At 35.9% G+C, this 23928-nt stretch overlaps 1 protein-coding gene across 3 annotated transcripts in view; it reads right to left on the bottom strand.

Moving 5' to 3' along the window:
* Nucleotides 1–23928, bottom strand: part of IL6ST (interleukin 6 cytokine family signal transducer) — a 60224-nt gene that overhangs the window by 21026 nt on the left and 15270 nt on the right. For 2 of the 3 annotated variants that reach the window (XM_044224619.1, XM_044224625.1), the window contains exons 2-5: nt 13472–13558; nt 8769–8845; nt 3631–3936; nt 2657–2777 (exon numbers count right to left, since the gene is read on the bottom strand). In XM_044224619.1, the coding sequence (XP_044080554.1) occupies nt 2657–2777; nt 3631–3936; nt 8769–8832 (491 nt within the window). In that variant the 5' untranslated portion in view covers nt 8833–8845; nt 13472–13558. The remainder of the gene's footprint in view (nt 1–2656; nt 2778–3630; nt 3937–8768; nt 8846–13471; nt 13559–23928) is intronic. The other variant, XM_044224634.1, reaches the window with a different exon arrangement.

Raw genomic sequence — 23928 nt, 5'->3', positions numbered from 1 at the left:
GTAAAACCCTAGAACAACCCCATAGCAGTAAGCTCCCCTAGCTTGACTGAAGTCTAAACAGTATTTTCTATTAAATGGAACCATGGCTACCTGGGAAATGGTTTGATTCTTGGCCTGGGGAAGGACATATATACAGGACATATATACTAAGATGAATCTGGAGTCATATCAAAAAGGACGGAAGCTGTCGAAGACAGCTATCAAAGACTAGTGAGTGAAGTCAAAAGGAAAAGCCAACCTGAGTAGGTTCCTAAACAAAGATGGGACAATATTAAGTATCAAGGAAAGTAATAGTAATGGACTGAAACATGTAAAATGTGTTTCAGTATGAATTCGTAATGAAGGGGGGGAACCCTCATCTTTGGAGGATGCTAGGGACTATACATGCTGGATGATTACATCTACATGACAGTAAGAACAAACAAAAATTTACAGTGGAGAAATCACTGCAGTAGTTGCTTTGTGGGACGGGGTGAGATAGGGTGGTGGGTAGGACTGACTGGGAAGGAGCAGAGTGAACTTTCTGGGGTATGAGTAATGTTTCGTATCTTGGTGAGGTCTAAGTTAACGTAACTATACTAGTCAAAGGTCACTGACTGGTAACGCTTCAGGTATCTAAGTTATATTTAAAGGTGCACATAAATTTTACCAAAAACCAAAAATATACCTGTAAATGTATAATTACATCTACTTAATAATGTAAATGCTGGAGTGTTTAAGGGTGAAATATACTAACGCCTGCAAGTCACTTTGAAATACATTAAAAAAAAAAGATGGATAGGTGGAGAGAAGTATGCATAAACACCACATATGTGATAAAGCAAACACAGTAAAATGTTAATTATAGGATCTAAAGATGGATCTGTATAAGCATTCACTGCAAAGTTCTTTCAGCTTTTGATAAAAACCGCAGTCAAGAACTGTTTAAGATCAATTTGTACTACGTACTGCAGTGTGTCAGTCATATCAAAGCCAAGTCCAATAAACAAAACCTGTCTTTACAAAAAAAAAGGGAAACTTTATAAAGAATGGATCAAGCTGACAACAGTACCTGAAACCACTTCTCCATCTTAGTATCAGAAAAACAAAAGCTCTCAACCAAAAGATGTTAGATCTAATGAGTGCATTTAGTAAAGTTGCACAATACAAAATTAAAATACAAAAATCAGTAGTGCTTCTATATACTTACAATGAATTTTCTAAAAAAAAAAAAATCAAAATGTTTGAAACTATCAAGCATCAGAAACAAGAAAACAGAATACATTTAACTAGGGAGGTAAAAGATCTCTATTCTGAAAACTCTAAGACACTGATGAAAGAAATCAAAGCCACAATAAATGGAAAGGTACCCCATGCCCACAAATTCCAAGAATTAATCTTGTTAAAACATTAATACCACCAAGAGCCATCTACAGAATCAATGCAATCTTTAACAAGATTGTAATGGCAACTTTTTACAAAAGTAAAGAAAAACACTCAAAAATTTATGTGGAAACACAAATGACTGAACAGTCAAAAAAAAAAAAAAAATCCTGAGGAAAAAAAGAATAAAGCTGGAAAATATCACACTTCCTGATTTCAGTCTATACTATGAAGTTAGAGTCATCAAAACATATAGTACTAGCATTAAAAATAGACTGGCCAGTGGAAAGAACTAAAAGCCTGGAAATAAACCCAAGCACAATTCAACTGATTATGCCAAATATTTGACAAGGGGCCCAGGGGAATTTGTAACAGTGTTGGGGTAACTGGATTATTTACCTACAAAAGAATGAAATTATCCCCTATCTCGTATGAGTCACAAAAATGAACTCAATGAATTACTTTTGGAAAAACAAAAACAAAAAACCTAAATCTGATCAAGTGTCTAAACTGAATAGAAATTTCTAAGGCCAAAAAAAAAAAAAAAAAAAGGACAGAGGACTATGTTAAACAATGTGTTAATAGTTACTTTAATGACTGAATTGCAAAGTAAAAGAAAACCAGGCAGAATCTATGGTTTTAAAAAAAAAAATTTGTAATGCATGGAGATTGTGATTTGATGACTTGTAAAAATATATACAAATATTTGTGTCACAGCATAGGGAATATAATGCCATTTTAAAAGTGTTATATGATGACAGAAGCTGTACTTGTGGTGAGCACTGCCTAAGATCAAGTGTTCAATCACCACACTGTATGGCTGAAACTGTTTTAACATTATGTGTCAAATAAAATACTCAAATAAAAAAAATTTTATAAAAGTATGTATATACATATATTCATGAAACATCTGAGTAAACATGAAACTAACTGAAAATGGGACAATCTATCGAAGTTTCTTCAGTTATATTTTGGTATAATAATGGTATACAGTTACGTGTCTTAAAGTATCACTATCTTTCAGAGGTATGAACTACAGTATTTATGGTTAAGATGATATGATGTCTCAGATTTCCTTTAAGATAATTTGGGGTGGGCTATACAGAAGACTGGTCATGAGCTGGATGATGAACACATGGGAATGTATACTATTCTTTCCACTTTTTTGTTTCAGATGCTCTAAAATAAAAGCTTAGACAAAAATCTGCATTTACTATTTCCACCTTAAGAAATAGAAACTCTAGCACAAATGACAAATTGCTGAGTTCAACATACAAAAAACTTAAAAACTTGCCATTCAGATTTTAAAGTGAAGTTTGTTTCCAGGTATGTTTCCCTTCCAGGATCCCACTGACACATCATTTTCTTTCCTTCATTCACAATGCAACTCAAATTTTTAGGTTTTTCTGGAGGCACTAAAAGAGAAAAATGTGCAATTTTCAAAAGCTTTCTACCCACAAATAACATGCAATTTATATACTACCCAAGACATTTGCAAACTAAATTAGATGAAAAATGAACAAAATACCCCCAAACATAATGAAAGACTAGGGACTAAAAATTCACCTTTTCTATTTAAACTCATACTTTTTGTATTAATACACATTTTCTGTAACTGTAACTAGCATGTTTCAAATTAATTTTCTACACAAAATCAACTTTCATTTCTAACTAGTTAAGAGTACTGATTTCCCCATGAAGTGTATTTTATTAAGTATTACTGCATGTTAGTAAGAAGCGATTAAATGGAACCAAATGATTTACTTGTATTTCTCCTCCTATTGTTTTCTTAAACTCTGTTGGAGGAAAAGCAAATACCAAAATTGTGGTCTTGGGGATCCACAAATTTGACAAGCTACTCTTGGATCAGACTAAGTTTACTCTGACACAAAAGGACGTTGTCCAGTCTTTACTCACCTTCAGATAGTTGCTTTGTATGTGATCTCCTCACCAATTAAAGAGTACTGAAAATTACTATGGATACACTGACAAATTTCGATTCAAGAACTGTTTTTTGTGGGTCTCATGTAAAAACATTTTTCTAGGAAACTGAGATACTTGACTTTCAGGATATGCTACTCTTCAAGCTTTTTGTACAGCAGTAATGCAAAGGGACTTCCACTTCGAAACTTATTTTTTAAAAAAAGCACGTTCAAAGTCAATAAAGCCAACAAATAACTGCATTTCATAAAGGCCAAGAGACATTACAAATGTAATTCAACAGTCATAACAAAGTTTTAAATAAGACAAAAACAAAATGAAACTTACATCCTGAAATTATTCTGATTCCATAAACATTCTGATCAATTTGTCCAAATGTACGAATGTTGCAAGTCAGCTGAGTATTTAATGAAGATGTATCTGTAAATGTGACACTAGATGCTGTTTTGTTTATGGTGGTATATTGTTCTTTAGGAACAGTTAGGTGGTTTGTTTTCCAGAAAATGTAACTAGCATTTACATGGAAATAATCCATACATTTTTCTTTTAGCACACAGACCGCAGTGAAATTAGAACCAAGCTGTACAACTGGAGATTCTGGTTTGATATAACCACATGGCTCTAGAAGTTCACCTGAAAAGGAACAAGGGAAAATAGAAAAATGGACTGAATTATTCTGGTATAAAATGGTATTTATCAACGCAGTCCTCAATCTTCACTAAAATCTCTCTTAAAGACAGTGAAGAAGAATTACACAGTGAAAAAATAATATAGCCAGAATTCAGTGCCTCAATTTGTAAAGAAATATACAAATTACAAGGCTGATGGAAAAAAGACCTGTGTGAGCCTCAGCGTTTTGGTTTTTTTTTTTGGTAACATTCTGACTTTGCTTTAGGAAACACAGACTGCCTGCAGCGTGATTCACACTTACTCTACCACCAATCCCATTCTTTGATTCAGACTCAGGGTCTAAATTACACCTTCCAGCAAAGCAGCAGTGGTAGGCTCTGGTTCTCTCCAGTTCCGAATGGTGTTGGGGGTATGGATGGGGTCAGGGAAGGTAGTAGACAATGTTCATTTATCAAAATTCCAAACAACAAAGGATAGAGCAACAGAACAACAAAGAACATAAAGAATATAGAACAAGATGGCCAAATAAATTAGTTTTAACAATAAAAGGGATAAAATCCCGTATTAAAAACAAAACAGAATCAGCCTGCATAAAAAGAACTATACCAGAAGTGTATGCTTTAACTATCACCTAACTCCATGCTGATGGCAACTAAATCCCTATCTCCAGCTCTAACTTCCTCTTCTTTTCAGTAACTTGCAAGACATACCCACTTGAAATCCTTCCTAAGTACTTTAAGATAAATACATCTAAAGGGCACCTGAGCAGCCCAACTCTAAGAGTGTCTGACTCTTGGTTTTGACTCATGTTGTCATCACATGGGTTGCAGGATGGAGCCCCAGGTCAGGCTCTGTACTCAGTGGGGAGTCTGCTTGAGGTTCTCTCCCTCTGCCCTTCCCCCTAGGTACCCACTCTCTCAAATAAATCTTAAAAAACAGAAAAAAGATGAATACATCTAAAACTTCTATGTATCACAATCCCTTTCAAACGTACTCTTATTTCTCTACCTCTGCTAACAGCACTATTTATATCCAGTCATCCGGGCCAGATACCTTATAGTCGCCTTCAATACCTCTTCCAACTTCATAGTATTGCACTCAGTCTGGTTGGTTCTATTTCTTAAGATGTCTGTCAACCTCTTTCTCACCAGTCCCTTTTGCCTGCTGAAGCTGAGGCCATTATACCATGGTCTGACCTCCTTCCAGCTTATCTTACATGCTGCTATCAGAGTTACTATTCAAAATGATCATACTATTTCCGTATTTTAAATTATTTAATGGCTGCCTACACCATCAAGATAAAATCCTAACTACTTGGCTTGACTATAGCCTCACTGCCCAGAAACACAAGGCAACTTTCCCTAGTGAATCCTTTTGCCAATGGGTTTCTGGGTGGTAACCTATCCTGAGGTTCAGTATTTTCACTTGGAAAATGAAGTTATTATCTTTTTAAGAGAGAGAGAGAGAGAACGAACAATCAGGGGGGATGGCAGGTAAAAGGAGCAGACTCTCTGCTAAGCAGGGAACCTGATGTGCAATTGGATCCCAGGATCCTGAGACTATGACCTGAGCTAAAGGAAGACACTTAACAGACTGAGCCACCCAGGCACCCATAATAAAAAAGCTATCTTGAAGAGTTGAGATTAAAATTACTTACATAAAGCACCTATTATAATGCCTGGTATCTAAAAGTCCACCAGTAGTAATGATAAGCCTATCACAATTATTACTATCTCCAAAGACAATCAAGTCACGCTGACAGGTATGGAAGATTCTCTCAAAGTCAGCAGGAAGAATTAAAAACTGTACTTTAAAATTTTTTTTTCTTTGCAGTCAAAACTTTACTCTCAAATGGAATCCTGGAACATCTCATCAAATCTATAATGCCCAGAGTAGGAATGTGGATTTCTTTGTTTCAAAACTTTTAAGGTGGGCTGTTTATATGACCATGCTATTATTATACATGTCCAGTATGTCTAATATGTGCCCAGGGCACAAACTACTTTACACTTCCAAATATATGGAGCTTCATCTTGTGGGATATTATTAAGTTACCCTGTGATACTAGGCCAGTCCTTCCAACTCCCTGGACTTCACTTTCTTCCTTGGTAAAATCACTCCTGTTTCACTTACTTTCTCTAAAGTAATAAAGAATAGTAAATATGAAATATATTTTAGAATACTAAATAACCTAAGATGTAACTACAGACTATTAATTTTTAATCACACAGAATGAGAGAGATACTAGACATGAGCAGATGTTCCAGAGTGAAAACGCAGACTCACTAAAATCGTCCTATGCCAAATTAATCCCATTTTTACAGGGGTACCAGGCTATTTGAGATTGAATTGTAGAAAGAGAAATGTTTTAATTTTAAAAAGGCATTTGATAAACTTAGTTGGAACCATGTAGACAAGATGATGAAATGTGGATTAGAATATACCTTAACAGGTACAGCTGAACATCACAGAACTGCTGGTATCTGACTGTTACTGATCTACACACACAGAAATTTCATAGGTTCAAAAAAGACATCCTTAACTGATTACTCATATATAAACTTCTACAAAAAAGAAGTCAGTGAGACAGAGGTCTTCACTGGAGTATGCCGAAGTACCTGTTTTCAGTCCTTACAGCAGACTGTATTTTCCAAATATGGTCACACCTATGTATTTATCCCATCCCACGTTTTTCTTACAATGTGACTGATACTCCTTCCACAAAGAAATGGGTTCAATATTCCCTTCCTGCCCTCAAATCTGTGTGGGAGCTTATGTCTGCCCCAGCCAATGAATGGAATGTGCTACATGACTAGCTAGATCGTTAGAAGAATACAACTTTCAACCAGCATTGTTTTTCTCTTGGGACATCTGTCCATGGACCTCAGTCACATGTTGAAGGGGAAGCCAAGGCCACATGGGGAGACCACATGTGGTGTCCTGGCCAATAAGCCTAGCAAAGCCCTTAACCTACAGACAGAATCAATACCAGACATATAAATGAGAGTGCCTTCAGATGATTCTAGTCCCCAATCTTTGAATATTCCAAGTGACTCCCCACCCCAGACATCATAGAGCAAAGATGAAATAATCCAGCTGTGCCCAACTTTGTTCCCAAAGTGAGAAAGTAATAATTATTGTCATTTAAATCCATGAAGTTTTAGAGTAATTTGAGGCAGCAGTAACGTTACTTCTGTTATTTTGAACATTTTTTTCAATAATCTGGCAGAACACACACACACACACACACACACACCCCAAATAGCAAAGGACAAGGCTATGAAAGATCACTAACACTGGATGTTAATATTAGAATTAAAATTATTTTAGAAGATTAGACCAAAAGGCCAAAACTAATATAATGAAATTTGCTAGAGAGCAAAATTTCTCTTATTCAGGCTGAGATTAAATATAGGGTAAGGGAGAAATGGCTTGAAAGTAATTCATGTGAAAACCTAAGACTTTTCACTGACAAGTAACTTAACTGAAACTACAGTTTATCTTAGCTGGCCAAATACTATGCTGACTGAGTAAGAATGATGCTCAGATCAAAGTAAAAATAAAATCACTCTACTCAGACCATGTCCAGTTCTGGTACATAAACTAATTTTTTTTCTTAAGTGCGTTTTCATTAAAACCTCAGTAACAATTACATAATTACTATCCTTTTTATAATGTTTACTCTGGGCCAGGCACTGTTCAGATGGCTTGTGTATAGTAACTCATTTAATTCTCACAATACCCCTAGGAAAGAGGAACAATTATTATGGTGATTTTTTAACTCATCAGGAAACTGACACAGATCAAGTAACTGGCCCAAGTCCTATAGCTGGTAAGTATGAGAGGTGTGATGGTCTTGTATTTGCAATGTGCTATGGGCAACCAAGAGAAGAATCAGGAGGGTAATCAACACGTACAGGGTTAGAAGCCAAGTCCTATGAAGAATTATTAGGACAACTTGGTAAGTTTAGTTTGGGCAAGAGGCCTTAGAGACACATGAAAGCAGTCCTTCAGTATTTTCTAAAAGCTGAACAGTGGGAAGAGAAAGTGGAACTACTCCAGAACTAGGGATAATGGGAAAAAGTTACAAGGAAAATTTGGGCTCAAGAATAAGGAAAAGATTTTCTAAATAACAACAATTTTCAAAGTTAAGTCTTAGGTCACTTCAAGTGTTCAAAAAGAAGTTGCATTCCTAGATTTTGAAAGGGGTTGATTTACAGCAGTGCTTCTCAAACTGCCGGTGGTTCAAGATCGGTTTGGTTTTTTACCCCCAATCTTTCACAGACTTATACTTTTGCTCTATACCGTTATCTTTAAGTCCAGTGATGGCATGCTTGGATGTCACAGCTACATCAAACTGTTTAAAGATTCTAAACATTTACTCTTAATTTCTGTACTTATCTACCAGTAACAACCAGTTCAAGGATGAGGCTGTGGATTCCAGACCTATCACTAACACAGCGCTGTTCAGTGACACCTTTGGCCATTAAAAAGTGAAGTGCTGAAGGTTAATAGATTTTCTCCTATGTATTAAAAAAAATGCCCAAAAACCCAGCAATGTATTCCCCCACCACCTTAAAGTTATCGTTAGTATACTTAAACAGCATTTTTACTGGGAGAGTGTTTCAACTCGTACTGTAATTTATCAGGAATATTTTTACATTTCAAAATCATTTTAGGTTACGGCAGCATTATTCTCCCAATAATGACCCTAGAAAGAATAGAAACATTAATATAATTACATAATTATGAAGCATAAGCTTAATTATGTAATTATACAAAAATACATGAACAAATTTATGAGGTTGGGAGGTAGTGTATTTCATGAACCTTACCTACAGATTCAGTGGTGAAGAAAATAAACAACGCGTGCACTATCCAAGTTTGCAATGTCAACATCTTGCATTAATTTCTGTAAAAGACACACATAGTATTATTTTTATTATTTTTTTCTCTTATTACACATAGTAAGTAAAGACACAATTCCTAAAGCTCTTGTTTTCACCGGATAGGCGTCTTCTTCTAAAGGTAGTAAAATTTTATGTGCATGCAGAAAACAAATCTAAGTCATCAGAATGTTTTTCTTTATTCCCACCGGAGTCATGGCTACATAAAAAAGTGATGGAACACAATTTATACTTTAAGGTTAATTAAAAGGGCAATCTTGTTTCTTTATTATGTAAAGACTTACATTACTAGTAAATTATTAGTAAATACTGTGTGAGACAGTACTTCAGAGACACATACGGCAAACCCACCAAAAGCAATCTCAAAAGGTTATTTGCCAAAATGGAAAAGGAAGTTTGTAATTCATAATACCATGACCAAAAAAAATATCCCCTATTATATGAAGAATACCTACACATCACTAAAATATTCAAACACCTAGAAGAACCAGTAAGGTGAGTTGAATAGGTAATTTAAAAAAGAAAATACAAATTATTTAAAACATAAAAAATGGTACTTTCAACCCCACTCATAATGAGAGATACAAATTAAAACTACCCCCAAAAGGAATGCAAGATGATACAGACACTTTGGAAAATGATTTGGCAGTTCTTTACCAAGTTAAATGTACGTAATAGTAGTTAATACGTTTTCACTAAGAATGTGTCCAAGAGAACTAAAAATACTAATACATGTCCTCATGAAGACTTACACTCAAATGTTCATGTAGCAGCTTTATTCCTAACAGTCTCAAACTAAAAACGACCCAACTATCAACTTTTATTCTTTATAAATTAGACCTCGATTAAAAACCAACAAAATCTACCCAGGCAAGGTATAGTAAAAAAAAAAAGAAAGTTGAGTGCTTTACTCCTCTAAAAGACACGTAGAAGAATGTTCATACAAGTTTAAGTACTGAAAAGCAGAAGCAACCAAACACAAACACAGTAGAACAGAAAAATTCAAGTAAGTCAATCACAATTAATTACAGGTACTCACAACATGACTGAATTTCCTATTAAGAGAGAAGAGAATGAGACACAAAGTATGCTTGATTCCCTTTACATAAAAGTTCGAAATCAGGCAAATGTCATCTGTGGTGATAGAGAACAGTTCTTATCTTTTATGGGAGCAGAAGGGAACTTCTGGAATGCTGGACATGTTCTATAAACTAGATGGTCATTAAAAATTTAATGAGCTATAAACTTGTGATCTATCAACTTTACTGCATCTAAGTTAGTAGATACTTAGTAAAAACAGTGAACAAAACAAAAACGAGCCCAGTATCATTTCTAGTTTTGGCAAAAATATAATGAAAAATAAAAAATTATCAACACAGTATTTTGAGACTATGACATAAAGGCATTCTTATTTCCTGCACTTACAGTGTAAACGGCATAACCTTCCAAATAAACTAGGAATTAAAAATTGAATTCTTTGTAAATCAGAGCTCAATTATAAACAAAAAAAGAACCCAGACAAGATGTATGCCCAGTTTTGCATTATCGATCAAAAAAATATTTTATGTCTGAATCTAATAATCCTTCCAGTATTTTATCCTACAGAATTGAGCAAAGCAACACACACATAAGGTTATTCACTATAGCTTTGTTTTTAATAAAAAAGGTTAATGCACAAGTAAGGACTAGTTAAATTATGGTATATCCAAATACAGCCTACATGTAGCTCCAAAAAAAATAAGTAAGTTCTAGATCACTACCTAGAGATGTGTAATGGCATCTAAAAATAAATAAATAAAATACTGTTAAAGTAGGGAACAGTGTATTTATTTGTGGGGAGGAACAAAAAAAAACAACCACTCATCTCCTTATATATGCATAAAATACCTCAAGGAGGATACTAATTCAAAGACTGGTTGCTACTGGATGAGATTCCACAGTAGGAAGGAGACACTACCATATACTCTCTGTACCTTTCCAATGTTGTACCATGTGACTTCAGTACTTAGTCAAAAACTAAATTTGCATTAAAAAATACTTGATGTGTAAACTCTCTCCCCCAAATAAAACCATGAACTTCTTAACAGGGCTTCACAGTACTGCATTTGGGATACAGTGTTCTTTTATTAAATCTTAGTACTAACTTGACTTTATGTACTCCCTAACAATGTTAAGTCACTCTATAATAATCTGCTCATGAACTATTTAAACAACTGTTACAGGGTAAATGATAAAAGAATGAAATTAGAGGAACCATTTTCCTCCACTGGTTTTATTTCTTACTTCCTAACTTTCAATAGTCCCATATTAGAAAAATCCACATCATTCAACTGCTCATGAAAACAAAATGAAGAAAGTAACTGATCATGTTGGGAGAGCAGTATGCAATCACACACTGATCACCCATACCAACCAAGTACCTTGTTCACACTGTAGAGACTGTCAATCTTTCTATGAATGCACTATATTCTTAGGACAAAACTGACAAAGGGGTCCCATAAAGGTATTTATAGTTACCACAAAGCGATTACATTTATCTAAGCAGGGCCATGAAACACAGTAGGTAACAGGCAAAGATAGGTTTCACAATTTAGTAGTTGGAAGTTGGAACGTTTCCTGGGATACCTCTCAGTGGCTCCGTCAGTTAAGCATCTGCCTCAGACATGGCTCAGGTCACAATGCAGGGTCCTAGGATTGAGCCCCAAGTCAGGCTCCCTGCTCAGTGGGGTCTACTTCTCTGTCTCCTTATGCCCCTACCCGGGCTTGTGTTCTCTTTTTTTTTTTTTTTTTTTTTTTTAAAGTAATGTCCCAATATTTAAAGGATTGTCATTGAGATTAGATGAAGAAACATCTCTTCAGGAACTTAATATCATAGTCCCAACCTAAGAGACAGTAGCACTACCTAAAATATTAAATGCAATATAGTCAACTTCATTTTGGGGCTTATCTTGTTTTAAAATGGACAGAATTGATAGTACACTGCATACTGTTCCTCTCATTTTGTTGACAGTACATACTAAATTTAAAATTCCATTATTAGCATTATTCTCCTGCATCTCTGGTGGAACTTTCCATGCATGTTATTATAACCACATATGGCATACAATTTTTCTTGAAATTTGCATCTTATTTTAGAAGATTCTATGAAACCATGCTCAGCAGAGAGTCTGCTCCCACCACCCCCCCCAACCCCACTGCCTCTCTGCCTACTTCTGATCTGTCAAACAAAGAAGATTCTATGAAACTGCTAACCACAGATATAGGCAAGGCTTATTCCAAGCACAATGAGTGGTTCTTCTAGAGTGGCAATTCCTCAACTATGGTGGTTCAACACGTAATGTGCTGAGAAGTGCACATCAGAACTAATTCACTATTATTAAATGAATAAAATTTACAAATGATTTTTAAAAATTAGAACAGATCAAGGTTATCCCTATAGTTTATCATTCTTGTTCATTTTCATTCCCATGGATTTCTTAAGTGGGAAAAAATGTACAGGATTTATAACTGATAAATATTTGATACTTCTTTGTTACTTATGGATTGTGATCTTTGAGTGTCTTTTTCTTTTTACTTTGACCCAAGGACAAAATGAAAAAGCTTGAGTAGGGACACATGAGTGGCTCAGTGGCTTAAGCCTCTGCCTTCTGCTCAGGGCATGATCTCAGGGTGGGTTCTGTGACGGAGCCTCACATGGGGCTCTCTGCTCATCAGGGAGCATGCTTCTCTGTCTGTCTGCCTCTCTGCCTACCTTAGATCTGTCAAATAAGTAAAATAAAAACAAAACAAAACAAAACAAAACAAAACAAAAGGCATGAGTAATACATTTAGGTACAGATTTCGTTGGAGGGAAGAATGTCAATATAAACTTAAGTTACCATAGTAACATTGCTCTTGTAATTATAATAATAGTAGATGAACTACAATTGCCAAAAAGAAGGCAAAGTAATGTTTGTTGAATAAGTAAGCTGGGCAGGGATCAGGATGAAGAAAATTCCAATATGGTAGGATGCATACACATTATAGTGTTACTATATACTATATACTATACTATATACTATAGTATACTATATATATACTGTAGTATATATGTACTATATACAGAGTATATACTATACTCTGAATAAATTTTCAGAGAAGACAGTTATACCTACATTTATATTATTATTTTAAAATCGATCCAACTCTGCTCTATTCCATTATTACTAATTGTTAATTCATAGTAACACTTGTACACTATATACTATTTTACATTACACAACTGCTTTTATATAAATTACTTCACCTGATCATCCTAATATCCTAGAAAAGGAGGTTGGTAGGGCAGGAATCATTATTTTAATAAAGAGCTTCAGGCTTAAAACAAAATTGAGAGGAAGGTATGAGAATTCCCACACACCCTCTGCCCCCACACAGAGGCTACATAGCCTCTCCTATTTAGCAGTATCACTCACCAGAATAGTACATTTTACCAAGGATGAACCTACACTGACACACTTTAACTCCCACTGAGTCTGTAGTTTACCTTAGGGTCCACTCATTGTGTTGTATATATACACTAGGTTTCGAATGGCAAGGATTAATTACTGAAACTTCACAAAAGAAGAATTCTGACAGGTGAAGTTACTTACCAAATCACAAAATTAGGAAGTGAAGAAACAGGGACTTGAAACTAAGTCTTCTGCCTTCAAAAGTCATGCTCTTTTCATTAAGTCTCACTATAGAGAAAGGAGATCCTTGTTCAGAAAGCTGACTTTGGTATATTTATTACATGCATTCCTCTTAAATCCTTGCCTGCTAAAAGCCTTCCTGAAAGTATCTCATTCAGGTACCTTCTGACCTTCAGTATAAAACGATCCCATAAACACTAGTATAACAATATTTAAACATCCTACTGATGTTTTGAAAAATACTTAGAAACATTATCAGCCCCTCCCATGCCTACTCCAAACTTTCCTGATGTTCATGTAATGTCACAGAAACATCAATGGGACATTTTTTGAATTTGACGAAAGTAATCAAAGCAAATTTTTAGGAGAATCATAACTTTTACCTTTCACTAGCAGTTAAGGCTACTGCTTTTCAACTGCCATACTATTTTATGCACACAGGCATTATAAAAATTGAACTTCAATTTCAGTACTAAGTTAAATTCTAGTATAATTAATGGTGGTTCCCCTTTGAAATGTAAAGGATAACTTCAACACAGTACCAGAAGTCCTAGCCCCAGCTATCAGAGAACAAAAAGAATTAAAAGGCATCCCAATTGGCAAAGAAATCCAATTCTCTTTCTTCACAAATGACATGAAAAACCCAAAAGACTACCCCTAAATTACTCGAAGTCATACACAGCAATTCAGTAATGTGGCAGGATTCAAAATCAATGCATAGAAATCAGTTGCTCTCCTCCTATACACCAACAATGTACCTGCAGAAAGAGAAATGAGGGAAGCGATTCCATTTACAATAGCACCAAAAACCTAAGATACCTTGGAATGAACCTAATCAAAGAGGTGAAGGAAGACTACAGAACACTTACGTTCTGAAATTGGAGAAGAGACAGAAAAATGGAAGAACATTCCATACTTATAGACCGGAAGAATAAACATTGTTAAAATGTCTATGCCGCCCAGAGCCATGTATACTTTCAACACCATCCCACTCAAAATACCAATGGCATTTTTCAAAGTTCTGGAACAACCAATCCTAAAATTTGTATGGATCCAGAAAGATCTCGAATTGCCAAGGAAATGTTGAAAAAGAAAATCAAAGCTGGAGGCATCATAATGCGTGAATTCAGGTTCTATTACAAAGCTGTGATCATCAAGACAGCATGGTACAGGCATAGAAAACAGACCTTTTGGGACTTCATCAAGAGCAAAAGCTTCTGCAGAACAAAGGGAATAGTCAACAAAACAAAGAGGCAACCTATGGAATGGGAAAAGATATTCACAAATGACACTCCAGACAAACGGCTGATATCCAAGATCTGTAAAAAAACTCCTCAAACTCAACACACACGAAACAGATAGTCAAGTCAAAAAACGGACAGAAGACACACACTTTTCCAAATAAGACATACAAAGGGCTAAGAGATACATGAAGTAGTAGTCATCATTAGCCATCAAGGAATTCAAATCAAAACCACATTGATATACCACCTTACACCACTTAGAATGGCCAAAATGAAGGCGGCAAGAAACAACAAATGCTGGAGAGATTGTGGGGAAAGGGGAACCCTCTTACACTGGTGGTGGAAATGCAAACTGGTACAGCCTCTTTGGAAAACAGTGTGGTGGTTCCTTGAAAAGTTAAAAATAGAGCAACCATATGACCGAGCAATTGCTCTACTACAAAGATACAGATGTAGTGAAAAAAAGGGCCACATGCACCCCAATGTTCACAGCAGCAATGTCACAACAGCCAAACCGTGGGAAGAGCTGAAATGCCCTTCAACAGACAAATGGATAAAGATATCATCTAGATATATAATGGAGTATTACTCAGCCTTCAGAAAGGATGAATACCCAACTTTTGCATCAGCATGGATGGTACTGGAGGAGATTATGCTAAGTGAAATAAGTCAAGGAGAGAAGTCAATTATCATAGGGTTTCACTTATTTCTGAAACATAAGGAATAGCATGGGGGACATTAGGAAAAGGAAGAGAAAAATGAAGGGGGAATCAGAGGGGGAGACCTTAATAAGAGATAATAGACTCCAGGAAACAAGCTGAGGGTTTTAGAGGGGAAGGGGTTAGGGGGATAGGTTAGCCCCGTGATGGGTATTAAAGGGGGGCACGTATTGCACAGAACACTGGGTGTCATACACAAACAATGAATCAATGAATTAATCAAAAACTGATAATGTAATGTATGGTGACTACCATAATATAAAAAAAAAAAAAAAACCACAAAAAATGAAACAAAAAACCAAACAGGCAAGGGGGGTTCAACTCCTTTTGAATCCTCCATTACTGTTTCATACATATTAAGCCTTTGATGTAATTTAATAATATGTAAGAAATTAAGTTTACAATGATATTAAAATGCAAAGGAAGTAATTTTTAAATTTTCAAATGAACAGAAGCTGAAAATATATCATGTAGAAGTCCCCTATAATCCCACCATGGTAACTAATGTGAACAATTTGGTAGGTAATTTTGAAAATTTTCTATTCATGTATTACATTATACTGCATAAATACATACTTTCTTATTTTACAAAAATGGGATCACAAAAATGTGCTGTAACTTGCTTTTTTCACTTACTACATCTGGACGTGTTTCTAAGTTAATACATAAAGATGAATTCCTTATAGCATCTGCTCAAATTCAACCTTCTCATACAGGTCTTCCCTGACCACCCAGTACTGCTTATCTCCCCTTCCCATTTTTTTTTTTTTTAAAGATTTTATTTATTTATTTGACAGAGAGAAATCACAAGTAGATGGAGAGGCAGGCAGAGAGAGAGAGGGAAGCAGGCTCCCCGCCAAACAGAGAGCCCGATGCGGGACTCGATCCCAGGACCCTGAGATCATGACCCGAGCCGAAGGCAGCGGCTTAAGCCACTGAGCCACCCAGGCACCCCGTTTCCCAATGGCACTTTACAATTTCTAAAATGACTTGGCAAACATTTCTTGTAAAGGGCCAGATAATAAATATTTTAGGTTTTGTGGCAATTAAGGTATCTGTTGTAACTAGTAGACTTTGTTAGAGACAGTATGTGAACACATGGCATGGCTGAATTCTAATAAAACTATTTAATAAAATAGGATGCATCCTAGATTTGGTCTGCAGACTATAGTAAAATAGTTTACTTATCTTATTGTCTGTTATGGGTTGAATTGTGTGTTCTTCCCAAAAGATATACTGATGTCCTAATCCACAGTTATCTCATAGTATGATGGTTTGGAAATAGGGCTGTGGCTAATGTAGTTAAGATGCCATAAAGGAGTAGGGTGGGCCCTTAATACAGTATGAAATTATGAAAAAAAAAACCACATAGGCACAATGCCATGTGACAACACAGGCAAGCACTGGAGTAATATAGGAGTTAAGGTAAGAAATGTCAAGACTAAGGGCTACCACTAGGAGCTATGAAGAGGCAAGGAACAGATTCTATCCAGAATTTCAGAAGGACTTCTGGCCTCCAGAACCTTAAAATAAACTCCTGTTATTTTAAGTTACCCAGTTTGTGGCACTTTGTTACAGCAGCCCTGAGAAACCAGTACATTGTCAATACATTATCTGTGTACCTAAAACAGAATGTTAGCAAATTAGGTAAGAAATTTTGTCTGCTTTGTTCCCTTCTATATTCCTAGCATCAAGAATCACACCCAGCATAGTGAGCACCTCAGTATCTTTGCTAAATAAACTGACTTTCTTGCTATAAGCAGGTGCATGATGTATTAGTGGAATAAATATAGTGTAATCTAACTAGTCCCAAGTCTGCATGGATAGAAGCTTTCACTTCTCTTGGGACAATACCTAATAGACAAGCCAGGTTGTATCTATGGTAGGTGTATATTCATGTTCTTCTTTGGTGATGTTGGTCTGTTCAAATATTTTGCTCATTTTTAAATTGGGTGTGTTGTTTTCTCATTATGTTTAGAAGTTTTAAAAAATAGATTTCTAGATCAAGGTCTTTATTAGAAAATCCTTTTCAAGTATTTTCTCCCAATCTGTGGCTTATCTTCCCATTCTTTAACCATGCTTTTTTAAAGAGCAGAAATTTTCATTTTAATCAAGTCCAATTTATTTACTACTCCTTTTGATACTGTATCAAAGAAATCCTTGCTGAATGCCAAGTCTCAAAGGTCTATGTTTTCTAGCCAGAAGTTTTAGTTTCAGGTTTGATTATTTAAGTCAATCAACTATGTTGGTAATTCTTATATATGGTGTAAAGGTAGGTATTCAAGTTCATTTTGTTACACAGGAATAGCCAATTGTTTCTGAACTATTTGTAGAAAAACTGTCCTTTCTCAAGTGAATTGCCTTTACACTTTGATCAAAAATCAGTTGTCCATGTATATGTGGGTCTATTTATATACTCTCTACTCCACGCTTGGGAAAACTTTTTATGTAAAGGGCCAGAGAGTAAGTATTTCAGGCTTTGCAGACCATAGTGTCTCTGCTGAACTACACCATCTGCTGTTGCAGACAAAAGCAGCCATAAATAAAACATAAACAAATGGGTGTGGCTATGTTCTACCAATACTTTACAAAATTAGGAGGCACCCTGATTTCACCTGGGAGCTCTAACTACCCAATTTCTGCTCTATTCTGTTCCACTGATCTATTTGCTTAAAAATATTTATTATTAAAAATATTTCCTTAAGAAAGTCTTGAAAATCAGTGTTCTGTGTGTAGTTAAAAACCACAGGTGGAAAGCCATCTATGAAAAACCCACCACAAATATCATTCTCAATGGAGAAAAATTGAGGGCTTTTCCGCTAAGGTCAGGAACACAGCGGGATGTCCATTATCACCACTGCTATTCAACATTGTACTAGAAGTATTTCTAGTAGAATATTTCTAGAAATACTATTAGTATTTCTAGAAGTATTTCTAGCAATACTAGAAGTATTTCTAGCTTCAGCAATCAAACAAAAAGAAATTAAAGGCATCCAAATATCCAATCCAAACTATCACTCTTTGCAGATGGTATGATACTTTATGTGGAAAACCCAGAAGACTCCACTCCAAAACTGCTAGAACATGTACAGGAGTTCAGTAAAATGTCAGGATATAAAAATCAATGCACAGGAATCAACTGCATTTCTTTACACCAACAGTAAGACAGAAAAAAGAGAAATTAAGGACTCAGTCGCATTTACAATTGCACCCAAAACCATAAGACACCTAGGAATAAACCTAACCAAAGAGGAAAAGAATCCATACTCCAAAAACTACAAGTACTCATGTAAGAAACTGAGGAAGACACAAAGAAACGGAAAAATGTTCCATGCTCATGGATCGGAAGAATAAATTATTGTGAAAATGTCTATGCTACCTAAAGCAATCTACACATTTAATGCAATTCCTATCAAAATCCCATCCATTTTTTCAAAGAAATGGAAAAAATAATCCTAAAGTTTATATGGAACCAGGGAAGAAAGAAAAGAAAGACAAAAGCTGATGGCATCACAATTCCGGACTTCAAGCTCTATTACAAAGCTGTGATCATCAAGACAGTATGGTACTGGCACAAAAACAGACACATAGATCAATGGAACAGAATTGAGAGCCCAGAAATAGACCCTCAAATCTATGGTCAACTAATCTTCAACAAAGCAGGAAAGAATGCCCAATGGGAAAAAGACAGCCTCTTCAACAAATGGTGTTTGGAAAATTGGATAGCCACATGCAGAAAAATGAAACTGGACCATTTCCTTATACCACACATGAAAACAGACTCAAAAAGATGAAGGACCTCAATGTGAGAAATGAATCCATCAAAATCCTTGAGGAGAACACAGGCAACAACCTCTTCCACCTCAGAGGCAGCAACTTCTTGCTAGGAACATTGCCAAAGGCAAGGGAACAAGGGCAAAAAATAAACTACTGGGATTTCATCAAGATCAAAAGGTTTTGCACAGCAAAGGAAACAGTTAACAAAACCAAAAGACAAACCACAGAATGGGAGAAGATATTTGCAAATGGACATATCAGATAAAGGGCTAGTATCCAAAATCTATAAAGAGCTTAGCAAACTCAACACCCAAAGAATAAATAATCCAATCAAGAAATGGGCAGTGGACATGAACAGACATTTCTGCAAAGAAGACATCCAGATGGCCAACAGACACATGAAAAGTGCTCCACATCACTGGGGATCAGGGAAATACAGATCAAAACCACAATGAGGTACCATCTCACACCAGTCAGAATGGCTAAAATTAACAAATCAGGAAATGACAGACGCTTGTGAGGATGTGGAGAAAGGGGAAACCTGCTACACTGTTGGTGGGAATGCAAGCTGGTGCAACCACTCTGGAAATGGCATGGAGGTTCCTCAACCAGTTGAAAATAGTGCTACCTTACCACCCAGGAATTGCACTACTGGGTATTTACCCTAAAGATACAAATGTAGTGATCCAAAGGGGCACGTGCACCCAAATGTTTACAGCAGCAATGTCCACAATAGCCAAACTGTGGAGAGAACCTACATCAACAGATGAATGGATCAAGAAGATGGACATATACACAATGGAATACTATGCAGTCATCTAAAGAAATGAAATCTTGGGGCGCCTGGGTGGCTCAGTGGGTTAAGGCCTCTGCCTTCGGCTCAGGTCATCATCTCAGAGCCCTGGGATGGAGCCCCACATCAGGCTCTCAGCTCAGCAGGGAGCCTGCTTCCCTTCCTCTTTCTCTGCCTGCCTCTCTGCCTGCTTGTGATCTCTTTCAAATAAATAAGTAAAATCTTTGGGGGAAAAAAAAAAAGAAAATGACATCTTGCCATTTGGGACAACATGGATGAACTAGAGGTTATTATGCTTAGCAAATAAGTCAATTGGAGAAAGACAACTATCACAGGATCTCCCTGATATGAGGAAGTGGAGATGCAATGTGGGGATTTGGGGGGCAGGGAAAGAATAAATAAACAAGATGGCATCGGGAAGGACACAAACCATAAGAGACTCAATGTCACAAAACAAACTGGGGGGGGTGGAGGGAGGGGGCTAGGAAGAGGGTGGTGGGGTTATGGACATTGAGGAGGGTATATGCTATGGTGAGTGCTGTGAAGTGTGTAAACCTGGTGATTCACAGACCTGTACCCCTGAGGCTAGTATTACATGTTTATTAAAAAATAAAAAAATAAAAAAATAAAACACACCACAGTTGCTCCTGGATGCAGTGTTAAGTGTCAATCAAGTCTGGTTGATAGTGTTATTCAAATCTTCTGTTATATCATTAGTCATTTTCTGTCTACTTCCTCTATCAATTATTGGGGGTATTGATAATCCCTTTATTCTTGCAGTTCTTTCAGATTTTGCCCTATTTTGAAGCTTTATTAGGAACGTAAATGTAAGGTCTTGATGAACTCTTGTATCACTGTGCAATGATATTCTTTACCAATGGTAATATTCTTCACTCTGAAATCTACTTTGACATCATTATAGACCTCTCATCTTCTCTTCCATTAGTGTTATTATGGTATACTCTTTCCCTATTCTTTTGTATATTACCTGTTTCTTTCTTCATATTTAAAGCTTTGTGGGTTTGTTGTTGTTGTGTTTTCTTTTGGTAAGTAGTATATAGTTTATCTAATCTGACAATTTCTGCTTTCATTGGTAATCTAGGCCACCAACATTTATTATTATTGATAGGTAGGTAAAGCTAACAGCTTTGTATTTCTTTTCTACCTATTTATCTCTTTTCTCCCTTTTCTTCTATTTTTGTCATCTGTGTTAGGTGACATTTCTTAGGATTTCCATTTTGTCTTCTTTTTGGCTTATAAGCTATTAATTGTTTTGTTATCTTAGTGATTAAGATTTATAGTTTACTTCGTAAACTTACCCATCTTTGTAACAAGTGATGTTATAGCACCTCATGCACATTGAAGTATACCAGAGTATAAATTCTTTCTCCCCTCTTGATCTTTATGCTATTTTTGGCATACAACTTACTTTTACATATTTTATAAACTTCAGATGTACTTTATACATGTTGTAAACCCTACTGTTGTTTTTGCTTAAATAATCACTTTGAAGTTTGTGTTTGTTTTTTTTTTTAATTCAACAGAGATCACAAGTAGGCACAGAGGCAGGCAGAGAGACGGAGAAGCAGGCTCCCTGCTGAGCAGAGAGCCCGATGCGGGACTCGATCCCAGCACCCTGGGATCATGACCTGAGCTGAAGGCATAGGCTCTACCCACCAAGCCACCAGGCGCCCCTTAAAAATCACTTTAAAAGAGATTATAATACAAATATCTTGTGTATATACCTATGTCTACTACCATTTCCAGAGCTTCTCATCTTTTATCTAAAGTCTACATTTCTATTTGATGTTTTCCTTCTGTCTGAAGGATTATTATTATTTGTAGCGCAGGTCTGCTGGTGATGGGTTCTTTAAGTTTCTACGTACCTAAAAATAACTTCATTATTATTTTTCATAGGTATTTTCACTAGGTATAGATTCTCAATTGACAGATTTTTCTTTCAGTGTTTTAAAAATGTAGCTATTAAGTTCTTGCATGCACTGTTTCTCATGAGAAATCCACTATCATTCTTATCTTTCTTCTTTTGTATGAAAGGTCTCTTTTCTCCTGTGGATGCATGTCAGTTTTCTGTAACTATTTTTCACCAATTTTGAGCAATCTTGACTAGAAAGCACCTTGGTCAAGTTTTTATGTTGTTTCTGGTGCTTAAGAGTTTGTTGAACTTCTTGCATCTGCTGGTTTAAATATTTTTCATCAAATCTATGAAGACTGAGCCCACTGTTTCTTTGAATTTATCTCTGACCCTCTTGCTCCTACCCTTGAGAATTCTACTAACATGTATTATTAGGATGCTTGAAGTAGTTCCCTTTGCTCACTGATGTCCAGTCCATTTTTTCTGTTTTATGATAATTTCTACTGCTCTATCTTTAGGCTTACTGATTTTTCATCTGCAATGTCTATTCTGACATTAATCCTAACTTGTATATTTTTCATCTCACACATATTTATTATCTCTAGAAGTTCAATTGGGTCTTTTGCATGTATTCTGTAACTAACTTCTTGAATATATGACACAGTTAAAGTAACTTTTAATTTCTTTGGTAAAATTCTAACATCTGTATCAGCTCTGCATTACTTTTAATTTTTCTCCTTATTATACTTTGTACTTTCATGCTTCTTACACATGCCTGATAATTTCTATTTGGATGCTGGACACTGATTTTCACCTTTTTTGCTACTGGATCTGTACTGGATTTTTTTTGTATTTCTAAATCTTTTTTTTTTTTTTTTGAAGGTTTATTTATCATTGGAGCAAGCAAGATAGAGCATGCAAGAATGAGTGCAGTGGGGAGAGGAACAGACACCTCATGAGCCTGACATAGGGCTTAATCTCAGGATTCTGAGATCAAGACCTGAGCCAAAACCCAGTAACTCAAGCGAAGGTGTCTCTGTTATGTCTGTACCTTTGAACTTTATTCTAGGAACACAGTTAAGTACCTGGAAATAATATGGTTCTTTTAGGTCTTTCTTTTAAGATATACTGGTTAAGTAGGTATTTATCCAAACAATACAAAATTACTAATATAAAGGAATACATACACCTTGATGTTTATATTAGCAGTACCTACAATAGCCAAATCATGGAAACAGCCCACAGGTCCATCAACTGATTAGTCAATAAAGATGATGGGTGTGTGTGTATATATATATATATATATATATATATACATACTCTCTCACACACGTATGTGTTATCTATGTGTACACACACACACACACACACACTGGACTATTAGTCAGCCATCAAAAAGAATGAAATCTTGCCATTTTCAATGACGTGGATGGAACTGGAGAATATGATGCTAAGTAAAATAAGTCACAGAAAGACAATGTATTCACTCATATATGGAATTTAAGAAACAAAACAAGGTTAAAAAAGAAAGGATGTAAACAAAGAAATAGACTCTTAACAAAAAAAAGATCTGAGAGAAAGCGTGAGCAGCGGGAGAGGCAGCAGCAGCCCCTCTGCTGAGCAAAAAGCCTAATGCAGGGCTTGATTCCAGGATCCTGAGATCCTGACCTGAGCCAAACACAGACGCTTAACTGACTGAGCCACCCCAACACCCCCCCCCCAGACTGTTAACTATAAAAACCAAACTGATGGTTACCAGAGGGGAGATGCATGGGGGAGGGTGGGTGAAACAGGTGATGGGGATTAAGAAGTGCACTTGTGACGAACACCAGGTATAGTATAAAAGTCCTGAATCACTACTTTGTATACCTGAAATTAAATTTCACATTGGATGTTAAAAGGAATTTAAACAAAAAACTTAAAAAAAAAGAAAATACCCTAGGTGGAATTGGAGCAGCACTTATTCCAGGCCAATTTATTTACTACTGAGCCAGGATCCTTCTGTGTCTCTA

The sequence above is a fragment of the Neovison vison genome, chromosome 1 (genome assembly GCF_020171115.1).
Source record: "Neovison vison isolate M4711 chromosome 1, ASM_NN_V1, whole genome shotgun sequence".
Taxonomy (NCBI): Eukaryota; Metazoa; Chordata; class Mammalia; order Carnivora; family Mustelidae; genus Neogale; species Neogale vison.
The sequence above is the reverse complement of the archived record's forward strand: the minus strand, read 5'-3'. Positions and strand labels throughout refer to the sequence as shown.